The sequence below is a fragment of the Podarcis cretensis genome (assembly GCF_951804945.1).
Source record: "Podarcis cretensis genome assembly, chromosome: 13".
Taxonomy (NCBI): domain Eukaryota; kingdom Metazoa; phylum Chordata; class Lepidosauria; order Squamata; family Lacertidae; genus Podarcis; species Podarcis cretensis.
The window spans coordinates 31,484,175-31,499,349 of NC_137182.1; the positions used below are offsets into that span (position 1 = coordinate 31,484,175).

A 15,175-nucleotide genomic window follows, 5' to 3' on the forward strand; every position below is an offset into this window, starting at 1 on the left:
TTGTCATCTGAGGCTCTTCTCTATGTCCCTGCTCCTTGAGAGGTTCTGAGGATGACAACACAAGAATGGGCCTTTTCTGTGGTGGCTCCCCATCTGTGGAATGTTCCCTCGGAGAGGCTCACATGGAGCCATCATTGCATGTCTTTAGGCACCAGGCAAAAGCATTTCTCTTAACCCCCATTCTTTAAATAATCTATGGCCCATTAAATGGGGGCTGTTATCATGATTATTTTATTATGATGATGTGTATATTGTGCTATATCTTATGTTTTTCTTTTTATGTGGCATCCCTAGGAGTGCTGAATCACTGATGCTCCCGGGATTATGCCACCACTGAGAATTATGGAGAAAGTGGTTTTAAAATATTGCCCATCTAATTGAGCTAACTAAAACACTTAGAGTCCTCTTTCAGTTCCAAGTTTTCATGGGAACAAAATAGCAATCTATGCCTCCTGAAATGTTTCTACTATATCTAGAGCATTGCATACATAAAGATGCTATCCTGTGTTGTTTTAGTGCGTTATCTTTCAGAGATTCATGTAACATGAATCCTTCTTCATATTCCATATTTTTATTTTTTTGAATAGTGAACTGACAACTTGCTTTTTATTGGAATGATTTCAGTCCTTCTCATCCAATACACTGAAGGCTTATTAGAATTCCAGTACAGTTTGAAGAGTCCTGCATCTCAGTTTAATTCCAAATGCTGACAAAGGACATTCAGGAAGTTTGGAAAGACCAAAGCACTTAAAGGTATTAGATGTTTTAAACTTTGCTATGTTAGTTTTATTGTCATTACCCCATCTTAACAAATGATTGCAGTTAAAGAAATATTTGGAGAATTTTGATCTGGAACTCTGACTGTTCCTCCAATCTGATCTGGTTCATTTGTATTGCTTAGAAGAATGCATAATGTGTGTGGGGTCGGGGGGAGAAGGAGCAGCTTCTTCTACTTAGCTATATCTTTTGCAGCCCTGTATTTTTCTCAGTGTGCCAAATCCGAAGGATGGCCAAGAATACAGGAGCTTTCAAGAAACAATTGCATTTATTTTGAAATTCAGAAAGGAGAAAATGTCACCCTTGCTTCTCTAAATGGTTTATCCATGAAAATGAGCATATGTTTGTTTCACAGTTATTTAAATGTAGGACACAAAATTCTTAAATTCTGTGTAATAGTGAAGTTGCTCTATTAGAGAGAGTCTAAGTTTCTGAGTATTATTTTTGTAATTGATCATAGTGGAAATTATTATGATTTCATTATTCCTCATCTTTTTCTTGCCAAAAGGGATCCTTTAGGCTCACCCCGCCCTATGCTCAGTGCAAGAATCTTCAATACAGAAAACATTAAAGGGTTTGAATTTCTCCAAAGCAAGTGTGCAACACCATTTCCTTAGATTTGCTAATAGCTGATAATGAACAAATAGAAACTTATCAGTAATCTGTTCTCACTATTACAGTACCATACTTTCCTTAACCTTCTAGCAAAATACCATGCAAATATTACAAAATGAGGTCCCTTTCTCTTTCTTTCTTTTTTGTATGTCATTGCAGATAACATTTGAATCTGGATATGAGAGAAGAAAATGAGACTGAATTGACTGAGTTTATCCTCATTGGTTATTCTGGTCGGCCAAAGACAAGGATGGGACTCATTGTTTTCCTGATTGTTGTATATGCTATCACTGTAGTGGGAAATTTTATTATAATCTTGGTGACCACAACTGATCCTCGGCTTCACAATCCCATGTATTTTTTCCTCAGTAACCTGTCCTTCCTTGACATTTGCTATGCATCTTCTTCAATCCCACAAGCCATTGCAAATCTTCTGGTGGACAAACCCACCATGTCCTTTGCCATGTGTTACTTCCAAATGAGTAGTGGTTCCTACTTAGCAGTGACCGAATGCTTCCTGTTGGCTGTCATGGCTTATGACAGACTTATAGCCATTTCCAGCCCACTGCATTACATGTTAATCATGAACAAGAGACTGTGCATTCAGTTAGCAGCTGGGACATGGTCAATTGGCTTATTTTTAGGGGCTATTCCCATTTATGCCATTCCAGCTCGCTTTTGTGGGAAAAATTTGGTGAATCATTTCACATGTGAAGTCAAAGCAGTTATGAAGCTGGTTTGCTCAGATACTTCCTTGAGCCAGCTGGTTATGTTCTTCACTGGGAGTGTCACTTTGCTTGGTCCCTTTAGCTTTATCCTTTTCTCGTATTTGCGCATAATTGTGGCAATTCTAAGAATCCACTCAGCAGGGGGCAGGATGAAGGCTTTTTCCACATGTGCTTCCCACTTGACTGTAGTATCCATATTTTATGGCACCTTCATGTTCTCATATCTCCGCCCCCAAACTAAGACCACAAAAGATGTAGACAAGATAATTTCTCTCTTCTATGGAAGTGTGACTCCCATGTTAAACCCATTAATCTACACTCTCAGAAATCAGGAAGTTATAGGGGCCTTGAGAAGACTTGTGGGAAAGAAAGTAGATTCATGAAAAAGATACCTTGATCATATTGAGGATTGAAATATTTCTGTGCCTCTTGCTGTTATTGCTTCTGTTATTATTACAACCTTAACAGCTACTGAATACATTTGAAACTAGGAAAGCTGAATGTGTTGTGTATAATGTAAATAAAGGCTCCTTGAAAATCTGACTGGTATGCTAAAGGTAAATTTCTCCTCTCTTTCAGATGCAGCTAGGTGGAATGATTGTCAATTGAAACCAAGGAAAGGAGACAAGCAATTGGTTTCAGCTGAATTGATGGAGTGTGCTTTAATGTCTGCCATTTCCCTCAGATGCAGCCAGCTTGTAAAACAGGCTACAATGTAGCTGCTGAACAGGGATAGAAAAACCTCTGTATCTCCTGTTATAATAATGCCAGGTCCTTTCATTTTCCATATGTTCATCTAGTGTGGGGGTAGCCAACATGGTGGCCTCCAGATGTTTTGGACTACACCTACTATCATCGCTGACCAGTGACCATATTGACAGGGGTCAGGAATGGACAAATCTGTAGATGTGGTTATCATTTTTTTCCTGTCTTAAGTTCAGGTCTCTGCATTTCTACATCACTTTCTGTGGTTTTGTTTATTATTTCTAATAAATCCATGAAAATTTATTAGCATTTTATTTTTCTTATAGATTTGTACATATGTAGAATTTTATTCAAAGAGCTTTTTGTATTTGTTTTCTTATTATTCTTATTCTTATTTTGACAAAGAAACAATCATAAATAAATAGGAATAAAAATGTGAACTCCACCACCGAGACCATTCCATTATAACTATCCAACCTCCAAAAATTTCAACACCTCTTGCAATGGTTTGACCCCTTTCCATTTTAACAGTACATATTCTACAAACATTTCCCATATCTCCTCGAAATCATTTCTCCTGCATATTCCCCATTTTATCTTAATGGCACATGTTAATTTATCATTAATAGCTATATCACACACCTCTTTATACCATTCTTTAATTTTATATTCTGCTTGCTACTTCCCAGCTATCATAATTCATACAGCTGTCAATAAATTTGTGAGCAAGTCCTTCATAGCCTGTGAACCTTCCACCCCATCGTAAACTGATAATCATGCTACCTCTGGACTTTTGGTCAGCTTTAACCCAGTGATTTCTCCTTAAACATATGTACAATTTTTCATTAACATTTAGTGCAAATTTCTCCTAATAAATTCATTTGCTATACAATTTTCTCTAAGGTACACATTTTTGCAAGCAATTTTGCAAATGTAATGCATTTTGTATTAATATATGCAGTTTTATGCTCAGTTTAATATATGCATTTTGTTTGCATTGAGACCTATGTCACAAAATTCAGATGAATGGGAATTTTGAGAGATACAAAACTGGAATTAGGCAAGTCACACTATGGGGAGCTTATTCACTTTCGGGTAACTAACAGGGGGTGGGTCGGCTGACTTTTTCTTTTTTGACAAAACACTTATCTGATGGGTTAATATGCCTTGTCTTATCAAAATCTTCTTCCATAAACAGTATTTCACCTATCTAAAATCATTGCATCATTAATAGGAGTATTAGTGTCAACATTATTTATAACCCAGACTTGAAACAAATACAAGTATAGTTCTATGAATATATTTTGTTTCCTTAAAAAATTGGATGAGAACCTCAATAACAGTGGCATGAGTTTACTGCTCAAGTATTCCCAATTTGCCTTTTTTGAGATTTGAACATCTGTTAGGTCCCATCATGTACCCTGATATTCTTCCAAGTCAAAGTAAGAAGCTATGAAGCAGAGTACTGTTAATTTCCTGCAGAAAGACATTTTCCCACTAGAGCCCAACAGCACTAATTAGGTCTTAACTTTGAATCCCATCAGGGAATATATAGCATTCCAAGAAACTTAAGAATTGCTTCATAATGTAGTTGTTGCTTGAGTGGGAAAATATATTAAGGTTATTTTCTTCTTTAAATGTATTCAGGGAAGTGGTCATCAGAAATGGCCTTCTGCAGTTCATATATCTCTCTCAAGCTGAACCAAAGCCCCCTTCAAAGTCTGACTGAGATTTGATCATTTTCAGCTTTCCCTCTTGCTGATTTCTGCCAGGTCCCATTTATTCAATAGTTGTGGGGAGGCAAGGAGGAAAATTTTAGGAGAGGAGGCAGGTGACAGTGGATAGCAAGCCTCCAAGGTTGTATTGTACCATCCTAGACACAGGGATATGTTGTCATTGCTGCTGCTAACATATGATTTAGGCACCAAACTAACGGGTTTTCCAAATGTAACCCCTGTAAGCATGGGACTTCCAGCGACCCATGTTTTTAATTCTGCTTGCAGACAGACCCCAATGCACTGCCGTCATAGCAGCCCCAATTCAAAAAGAATGGGCTGCATATTCCGACGCTGGAAGCCCACAGGCCTGAATAGCCTTTCTCATCACTCTGGTAAACTGGTGCCTAGCTAAATGAGTTCCATCACTGTGATTAAGGAATGGGCCAGCTCCAGGAGGCCTGAGTTGCAGAAGCCTCCTGGAATCCTTGACCAGGCAGGGACCCCTCTGTGCTGTCAAAAACAAATATTGATTTGCTAAAAAATGAAATAGCGGCAGACTAAATTCTTAATGTCTTGGCCGGCCACCCCAGCTGGAACAAATGTGCGAGATAATGACAAACTTAGATCTGTAGTTGGTGGAATACCCAAGGCAATGGCCAATGTCTTCACACGAAAGGCTATAAAATCAGCCCAAGCTTTCTGGTAGGACCTGAGTAGAGGGGGCAAAGGAGGCGACTACTCCCTGCGTCAATATATGCTTCCAAGGTTCCAGAGGTGGTCTTCAAAAGGCTTGGGCAGCCATCGTGCTTCTGGTGCTAATAATCTGAAGAAGTATATCCAAAACTGAGACAGTGCAACAGCAATTTTATTAGACACCCCAGGGATAAATTTGGCCGAAAATACAATGCTAAATTTTAAACAATGCAGGACAAAGGCCCGCAGAAGGCATGTAACCCTGTGGGAACACGATGACTGCTTTGCCAATACACTCGAAATGATTGGCCAAGAGGCCTGGGATGATCGTGGTGCCACCTTGGCGTGAGGATATTACTCCACCCACGCCAGGGTGGGGAGAACTGGATTGATGGCCTTCCCGCAACCAGGGCCATATTTTAAGATGATCCCACTAACCCCTAAAAATAAGCCACTTGATTATGTTCTAGCTGCTAACTGAATGCACAATCTCTTGTTCATGATTAACATGTAATGCAGTGAGTCTGGAAAGGGCTATGAGTCTGTCATAAGCCATGACAGGCAACAGGAAGCATTCAGTCGTACATAAGCAGACACCACTTCTCATTTGCAAGTAACATGTCACAAAGGACATGGTGTCATAAGAATCCACTCAGCAAGGGGCAGGATGAAGGCTTTCTCCACATGTGCTTCCCACTTGACTGTAGTATCCATATTCTATGGCACCTTCATGTTCTCATATCTCCGCCCCCAATCTAAGACCATTCTAAGACGTAGAATACTGAATACATTTGAAACTATGAAACCTGACTGTGTTGTGTTAAGATGGAAATAAAGGCTCCTTGAAAATATAACTGATATTCAAAAGATAAATTTCTCCTCTCTTTCAGATGCAGCTAGGTGGAATGATTGTCAATTGAAACCAAGGAAAGGAGGCAAACAGTGATGGTCACACACAAGCTTCCAAGCAAAAGAAGGAAATTTTCCCAGTATCATTTGAAAATATAAAAATGCCATCTAACTACAGTGAAATGATGGAATTGATCCTGAATGAATGCTTTTTTATTAATCAATATAAGAATTTGCTAATGGATACACTGGGAAGAGGTACTAAAAATGAAGGGCAACTATGGATCCTTCTGGAGAATGCAGCAAGGATCACACAGTCTAATTAATAATTGGGCCCAATTCAGAGTGCAATGCTGATGTAGTATGTCTTACATGGCTCAGGACTTCAATATCTTCAGGACCTCTTCTCCCCATACAAACTGACGCAGATCCTGTGCTTGTCATCTGAGGCTCTTCTCTATGTCCCTGCGCCTCGAGAGGTTCTGAGGATGACAACACAAGAATGGGCCTTTTCTGTGGTGGTTCCCCATCTGTGGAATTTTCCCCCAGAGAGTCTCACATGGAGCCATCATTACATGTCTTTAGGCACCAGGCAAAAGCATTTCTCTTAACCCCCATTCTTTAAATAATCTATGGCCTGTTAAATGGGGAGGGGGGCTGTTATTATGATTATTTTATTATGATTGTCAGGGAACTGCCATCGGAGACAGGAGAGGAGGTAAGGCGCAGCAGTGATGCAGGAGAAGGACCCAGTAGGGAGAGAGAGCTCACTTCCTCTGGGGAAGGAAATCAGCGTGACACCAGGAAGAAAGGGGAGCCTGGGAGGATTCGGAGAGAGGGCTCCAAGACTCTTCCACAGAGACCAGCGGGGAGAGCACAGGACCTCCGCTGGGCACGCCCACTCTGCGCAAAAAGCTTCTGCGCAGGGAGGCTAGGTGGAGACTTGGTGTCAAAGAGCTTTTATGCTGGAAAAAGTTCAGGAAACGCCCACTGATGGATTCTGCCAGTGACTGACACAGCCACGGAGTAAGGGCTGCCCAGCCAGGGAAAGGTTTAGCCAGACAACGTTGCCTAGAGCAGCAGGCCACTTACGCATGAGCAACCCCTATTCCCATTACAGCAATCCGTCAGTCTTTGACGTTGCTTGTGCAGAGAGCAGGACAGGCAGCATCATGAGTCAGACCGGAGGAGCAGGCACGGGAGAGGGAGCACGGGCAGGACCAACTCTGGAGGAGAGAAACAGAGATTTGGAACAGCAGCTGGCTCTAATAGCGGCGCGGCTAGACGAAAGGCGGACTCAGGATGCCCAGGGGAAACCCACCCCCATCGCAAGGAAGGTACCGGGACTGGTGCATAAGTTTGGGGGCAATCCCAGAGATTATAATGCATTTAAGACGGAAGTGCAGTACGCGCTGGACCTGCAGTATGATGACTTTGTGGACGATGGGGAGAGGGTAGCCTATGTGATAGGGCATCTTCAAGACGGTGCCAGAGAATGGGTCAGACCCTTAATGGCATCTGAGAATGCTGCCTTAAAGGACCTGAGGAAGTTTTTTAGCGCCATGGACCTCATGTTTTCCAGTCAAGTGGAGCAGAGCGTGGCACGCAGGGAGTTGGTGGCATGCAAACAAGGGAGCCAATCAGTCAGAGAGTACTGGTCGCGGTTTGCTATGCTCATCCACAGACTTGGGTGGGAACTGGGTTCGGAACCAGTTCAGATGCTATTTGAGGAAGGCTTAGCCCCCTCGGTAAAGGACGAACTCTCCCGCGCGCCCCGCCCACAATCGATGGATCAGCTGACTAAGGCTGCACTTGCGATTGGAGTAAGACAAGAGGTGCGTGCTCTAGAGAAGCGGGAAGGGAGAGGGGAGCGTTGGACTGACATCCGCATTCCTGAAATACCAGAGCAACCTTCCCAGCCAGTGGAGCCAATGGAGATTGGAGGAGCGCGCCCGGGGGGGGGGGGGGTTTCAAACTCCATCGAAGTTCGCAAGAAGGAGGGAAAGGAGGGGAAAACAGCCAAGAAGTGTTTCCTCTGCCAACAGCCAGGACATTTTGCCAGGGTCTGCCCTCAAAGGAAGGCATGGCAAGGAATGGTGGGGGCGGCTGGAGGTGAGGAGGAGGGGCTTAAGGAGCAGGGAAAAGCCAATGCTTGGCTGCCGATCAGCGGGCACAGCAGCCAGGCCAGCAACCAGTAAACGTGCCCAAGCCAGACCCCCCTGAGCAGCCATAGCCATAGAGGTGGTGCTAGAACTCCCAAACGGACACCCCATCAAGGTGAAGGCACTGCTGGATTCAGGCAGTTCTTGCAATTTTTTTAGCAAGGATTTTGCATTAGAGCACCAGCTCCACATCCTGCCTCTAGAGTGTCCCTTGCAAGTAACGACCATTGATGGCAGAGAACTTCTGGGAGGGGAAGTGACACACCAGACTCCCCCCATGAGAATGAGGGTTTCCAGACACACTGAAACCATTGCCTTTCACGTAGCCACACTGGTGGGACCACCAATCATACTGGGGATGAGCTGGCTGGCACTACATGATCCAGTAGTGGCATGGCACCAGCGGACGGTCTCTTTCGGGTCAGCACACTGCTTGGAACAATGCCACGGGGGGGGGGGAACCCCGAGGATGGCCGTAGCCAGGGTGGCAGGGATGGCAGTGGGGGAGAAAGGACAGGTACCACCACAATACGCTGACCTGCAAGATGTCTTCAGTGAGAAGGAAGTGGATAGACTACCCCCCCCATAGGCCCTTTGACTGTCAAATCAACCTACTCCCAGGAGCTCAGCTGCCAGTGGGTAAACTGTATGCCATGTCGGACAGGGAGATGCAGGAGTTGCGGGAGTTTATTGACAAGAACCTGAAGAGAGGTTTCATAAGGGAATCAAGGGCGGTGGGAGGCAGTCTGGTGTTCTTTCTGGACAAAAAGGACACTAATCGGCCCAGACTTGTAGTGGATTTCCGGGCCGTCAACTTGGTGTCGGAACCAGTGACTTTCCCTATGCCCAGGATTGACGATATTTTAACCAGGGTGAGGAAGGGGAAAGTTTTCACCAAGCTGGACCTGCGGGGAGCGTACAATTTGATTAGGATGAGGGAGGGGGATGAATGGAAAACCACAATGTTCACCCCTCTGGGGGCCTTCGAGTACCTCGTTATGCCTTTTGGATTACAATCAGGCTCCGCCTGTTTTCAATCTTTCATGCACCACATTTTGGGACCCCTGCTGCACAAGAATTGCATGGCCTTTTTAGACAACGTGTTAATTTATTCGGAGAATGAGGAGCAGCACGTCAGAGACGTCCGGGAAGTGCTAAAGAGGCTATAGGAGCACCAGTTGTGGGTCAAACTGGAGAAGTGCCAATTCCACGCCCGAGAGGTCGAGTTCCTGGGATACAGGTTGTCAGACAAAGGCCTAGCTATGGATCCAGGCAAGGTACAGGCGGTGCTGGAATGGAAGACCCCCAAGACCCGGAAGGATGTGTAGAGGTTCCTGGGGTTTGGGAACTTCTATCGGAAGTTCATTAAAAACTTCCCCCACTTAACCGTACCCATCACAGATTGTCTCAGTAGCAAGAAGAAGTTCGTCTGGACAGAAGAGGTGCAGCAATCTTTTGAAAGGCTAAAGAGGGTGTTCGCTTCAGAAGAGCAGCTCTTGCACGTGGATCTGCAGAAGCCAATGAGGCTGGAGACAGATGCGTCAGACAGAGCGGTGGGGGCCGTACTGCTCCAGCCGGGGGGGGAACCAGTCCGACTGGAGGCCGTGCGCTTTTTTTTCGAGGAAGCTGAGCAAGTCAGAACAGAACTACACAGTGTATGACTGGGAACTGCTTGCAATTTATGAAGCATTCCGACGCTGGAGACATTTGTTGATAGGGGCGCAGCACAAAATCCAGGTGTGCACAGACCATAAGAACCTGGAATACTGGAGGACTGCACGGGTCCTCAACCAGAGACAGGTGCGATGGGCTCAGGAGTTTTCCAAGTTCTTTTTCGAGATTCGGTACGTACCGGGGGAGGAAAAAGTCAGAGCAGACGCCCTCTCCCGGAAGCCGGAGTACCTGGAAGGAGAGGGAGCGCCGGAAGTACGACATGTGATACCCGAGGACCGATGGGTGTGGGGGGGAGTGTTGGTAGGGAGACAAGAACTAGCAGGGTTGACGAGGGACGACGAGTATGCCCAAACCAAGATCAGGGAACTCAGGGACGCAGGAGGAAACCAGGGGGGTTTTGAGGAGAAGGAAGGGGCACTGTATTACAGGGGAGCATTGTACATACCAGAGGGGGACTTGAGGAGAAGAGTACTCAAACAACTACATGACAACCCCACGGCGGGGCATTTTGGTCAACACAAAACCATGTTGCTTGTCACCAGGCAGTTCTGGTGGCCAAGAGTGAGGGAAGATGTACGGGAATATATACGGGGGTGCGACCGCTGTCAGTGAGCAAAAGGGGAGAGGGCGGCACCCGCGGGATTACTGGAACCCTTACCCACACCGGAAAGACCATGGGAGGTGGTGTCCATAGATTTTATGACCGATTTGCCCAAGTCCAGGGGCAAGACGGTCGTCATGGTGGTAGTCGACTTGTTAACGAAGATGTGCCATTTCATCGCTTGCTCGCATGCGGTGATGGCGGAGGAAACAGCCAGGCTGTTTGTGGATCACATCTTCAGGTTGCATGGCGCCCCCTTGAGGGTTTTGTCAGACAGAGGAAGGCAATTTACTTCCAGGTTCTGGAGGAAGCTCATGAGCTTGCTGCACGTCGAGGTGAGTTTCTCGACGGCCAGGCACCCGGAGACCAACAGGCAAGCGGAAAGAGCGAACAGTATACTCCAACAATACTTACGCTGCTATGTCAGCGAGAGGGAGAACGATTGGGTGGAGAAACTAGCTTTGGCCGAATTTGCTTATAATAACGCGGAACATGTGTCCACGGGAATGAGCCCGTTCATGGCCAATTATGGGTGTCACCCCAGGGCCTTCCCAGGGGAAGGGGAGGAGAGGTGGAGTGTACCAGCGGCAGAGCAGTTTGTGGAAGAAATGGAAGCCTTACACCAACAACTTAAGATGAACTTGGAAAGGGCCAAGGAAGTGTACAAAAGGCAGGCAGATAAGCACCATAGGGAAGGGGAGACCATAAGGGTTGGGGACAGGGTGTGGTTGTCAACCCAAGGGTTACCGTTCAAGGGAGGTTGCAAGAAGTTACGGCCAAGGCGACTGGGACCTTTCGAGGTAACACAGCAGGTGAACCCCGTGGCCTTTAGGCTCAAGTTGCCGACTAACATGAAACTACACCCGGTGTTCCATAGGTCTTTACTCTCACCATACCGGGAGGGATGGGAATTTCCAGGGCGAGAGAGAGAGGTTCCCACACACCCACAGGTGGAAGAGAGGGAGCTTAGAAGTCACGCTGCGGAAATACTCGATTCCAGATGGAGAGGGAGACAGGTGGAGTATTTGGTGGCTTGGGAGGGGGAGCCCAAGTCGGAAAACATGTGGGTTCCTGCGGAAACCATCAAGGATGAGTTTCTCCAGGAGGAGTTTCACCGCAGGTTCCCAAGGAAGCCCAAACCACTAGCGAGGTTCTGGGAGGAGCAATTTAGCACCACAGATGATGAAGAGGATTTTATGGGGTATCCGGCCTCCAAAGAGGAGGGAGGAGAGGTATATGAGGGAGAGGAATCGGATTGGGAAGATTACCCAGTGGGAAGAGATAGCAGCAGGTGGAGAGCAATATTTGAATCATCAGAGGATGGGGGGAGCTCTTTCCGGGGATTCCCCGCATCACTGGCAAAGGAAAGGGAACGGACCGGTGGTGAGGGGGGTTCTGGAGGGGAGGTGGATGTCAGGGAACTGCCATCGGAGACAGGAGAGGAGGTAAGGCGCAGCAGCGATGCAGGAGAAGGACCCAGTAGGGAGAGAGAGCTCACTTCCTCTGGGGAAGGAAATCGGCGTGACACCAGGAAGAAAGGGGAGCCTGGGAGGATTCGGAGAGAGGGCTCCAAGACTCTTCCACAGAGACCAGCGGGGAGAGCACAGGACCTCCGCTGGGCACGCCCACTCTGCGCAGAAAGCTTCCGCGCAGGGAGGCTAGGCGGAGACTTGGTGTCAAAGAGCTTTTATGCTGGAAAAAGTTCAGGAAACGCCCACTGACGGATTCTGCCAGTGACTGACACAGCCACGGAGTAAGGGCTGTCCAGCCAGGGAAAGGTTTAGCCAGACAACGTTGCCTTGAGCAGCAGGCCACTTATGCACGAGCAATCCCTATTCCCATTACAATGATGATGTGTATATTATGCTCTATGTTATGCTTTCCTTATTATGTGGCATCCCTAGGAGTGCTGAATCACTGATGCTCCCGGGATTATGCCACCACTGGGAATTATGGAGAAAGTGGTTTTAAAATATTGCCCATCTAAATGAGCTAACTAAAACACTTAGACTTTTCTTTCAGTTCCAAGTTTTCATGGGAACAAAATAGCAATCTATCCCTCCTGAAATGCTTCCACTATATCTAGAGCATCCTGAATTTTTCATAGAAAATAAAACGAGACTTTATTAAAGGAAACATGTATTGCATACATAAAGATGCTATCTTGTGCTGTTCTAGTGCATTATTTTTCAGAGGTTGATGAAACATGAGAATCCTCCTTCATATTCCATATTTTTATTTTTTTGAATAGTGAACTGACAACTTGCTTTTTATTGTACATTGGAACGATTTCAGTCTTTCTCATCCCATACACTGAAGGGTTACTAGAAATCCTGTACAGTTTGAAGAATCCTCCATCTCAGTTTAATACCAAATGCTGACAAAGGACATTCAGGAAGTTTGGAAAGACCAAAGCACTTAAAGGTATTAGTTGTTTATATACTTTGCCATGTTAGTTTCATTGTCATTACCCCACCTTATAGCAGTTAAAAAGGCATTTGGGGAATTTTGATCTGGAACTCCGACTTTTCCTCATTTGTATTGCTTAGAAGAATGCATAATGTGTGGGGGGTCGGGGGTCTTCAACTTAGCTATATCTTTTGCAACCCTGTAGTTTGCTCAGTGTGCTGAATCAGAAGGTGGTCAAGAATACAGAAGCTTTCAAGAAAAAAGTGCATTTATTTTGAAATTCAGAGAGGAGAAAATGTCACCCTTGCTTCTCTAAATTGTTTATCCATGAAAATGAGCATAAGCTTTATGTACTAAAAAGCTATGTCAAAAGTGACAAAATAATTAAATTTGTTTGTAATGCAAATATAACTATAAAATATTCAACTTTGAGTCAATATTTCTGCAAAATATTGGATCTTGAAACATATTTGTAGAAATACAGTAGGATATAATGCTGCTGGATTAAACTTCATAATATTAAAAAGTTGGATTTTTATGTAAATTTTTTCACAGGTATTTAAATGTAGGACACAAATTTCTTAAATTATGTGTAATAGTGAAGTTGCTCAATTAGAGAGATAATAGGTTTCTGAGTTTTATTTTTGTAATTGATCATGGGGGAAGTTATTCTGATTTCATTGTTTATTTCATTTTTGCTCATCTATTTCTTGCCAAAAGGGATCCTCTAGGCTCACCCCACCCTATGCTCAGTGAAAGTATCTTCAACACAGAAAACACCAAAGGGTTTGAATTGCTCCAAAGCAAGCAGTGTGCAACATCATTTCCTTAGATTTGCTAATAGCTGATAATAAACAAAAGAGAAGCTTTAATAGCTTTTTGAAACTAATCATTAATATGTTCTCATTATTACAGTACCATACCTTGCCAAACCTTCTAGCAAAATACCATGCAAATATTACAAAATGAGGTCCCTTTCTCTTTCTTTCTTTTTTGTATGTCATTGCAGATAATATTTGAATCTGGATATGAGAGAAGAAAATGAGACTGAATTGACTGAGTTTATCCTCATTGGCTATTCTGGTCGGCCAAAGACAAGGATGGGACTCATTGTTTTCCTGATTGTTGTATATGCTATCACTGTAGTGGGAAATTTTATTATAATCTTGGTGACCACAACTGATCCTCGGCTTCACAATCCCATGTATTTTTTCCTCAGTAACTTATCCTTCCTTGACATTTGCTATGCATCTTCTTCCATCCCACAGTCCATTGCAAATCTTCTGGTGGACAAACCCACCACGTCCTTTGCCATGTGTTACTTCCAAATGAGTGGTGGTGCCTACTTAGCAGTGACCGAATGCTTCCTTTTGGCTGTCATGGCTTATGACAGACTTATAGCCATTTCCAGCCCACTGCATTACATGTTAATCATGAACAAGAGACTGTGCATTCAGTTAGCAGCTGGGACATGGTCAATTGGCTTATTTTTAGGGGCTATTCCCATTTATGCCATTCCAGCTCGCTTTTGTGGGAAAAATATGATTGATTATTTGACATGTGAAGTCAAAGCAGTTATGAAGCTGGTTTGCTCAGATACTTCCTTGAGCCAGCTGGTTATGTTCTTCACTGGGAGTGTCACTTTGCTTGGTCCCTTTAGCTTTATCCTTTTCTCGTATTTGCGCATAATTGTGGCAATTCTAAGAATCCACTCAGCAGGGGGCAGGTTGAAGGCTTTTTCCACATGTGCTTCCCACTTGACTGTAGTATCCATATTTTATGGCACCTTCATGTTCTCATATCTCCGCCCCCAAACTAAGACCACAAAGGATGTAGACAAGATAATTTCTATTTTCTATGGAGTTATGACTCCCATGTTAAACCCATTAATCTACACTCTCAGAAATCAGGAAGTTATAGGGGCCTTGAGAAGACTTGTGGGAAAGAAAGTGGATTCATGAAAAAGATACCTTGATCATATTGAGGATTGAAATATTTCTGTGCCTCTTGCTGTTATTGCTTCTGTTATTATCACAACCCTAACAACTCAGCTACTGAATTCATTTGAAATTAGGAAATCTGAATGTGTTGTTTATAATGGAAATAAAGGCTCCTTGAAAATATAACTGATATGCTAAAGATAAATTTATTATTTTAAAAGTAGCTTCTTTCACTTAAGCAAGTAATTCCTAACAGTGTTTAAATCTACCATTTGAGATTAAATCTAAGGAAGTCATGTACATG

The 15,175-nt window shown here is 44.2% G+C and overlaps 2 protein-coding genes across 2 annotated transcripts; both read left to right on the plus strand.

Moving 5' to 3' along the window:
- Nucleotides 1-1,570: 1,570 nt before the first annotated feature.
- On the plus strand, nt 1,571-2,588 carry LOC307200200 (olfactory receptor 13H1-like; the record flags this gene model as incomplete). The annotated part of the gene is made up of 1 exon (XM_079948617.1): nt 1,571-2,588. One exon carries the CDS (start codon nt 1,571-1,573, stop codon nt 2,501-2,503), a length of 933 nt encoding a protein of 310 aa, XP_079804743.1. The 3' UTR covers nt 2,504-2,588.
- Nucleotides 2,589-12,783: 10,195 nt separating this feature from the next.
- Nucleotides 12,784-14,923, plus strand: LOC307200196 (olfactory receptor 13H1-like). The gene is made up of 2 exons (XM_079948612.1): nt 12,784-12,946; nt 13,941-14,923. Exon 2 carries the CDS (start codon nt 13,960-13,962, stop codon nt 14,890-14,892), a length of 933 nt encoding a protein of 310 aa, XP_079804738.1. The 5' UTR covers nt 12,784-12,946; nt 13,941-13,959; the 3' UTR covers nt 14,893-14,923.
- Nucleotides 14,924-15,175: the final 252 nt, after the last annotated feature.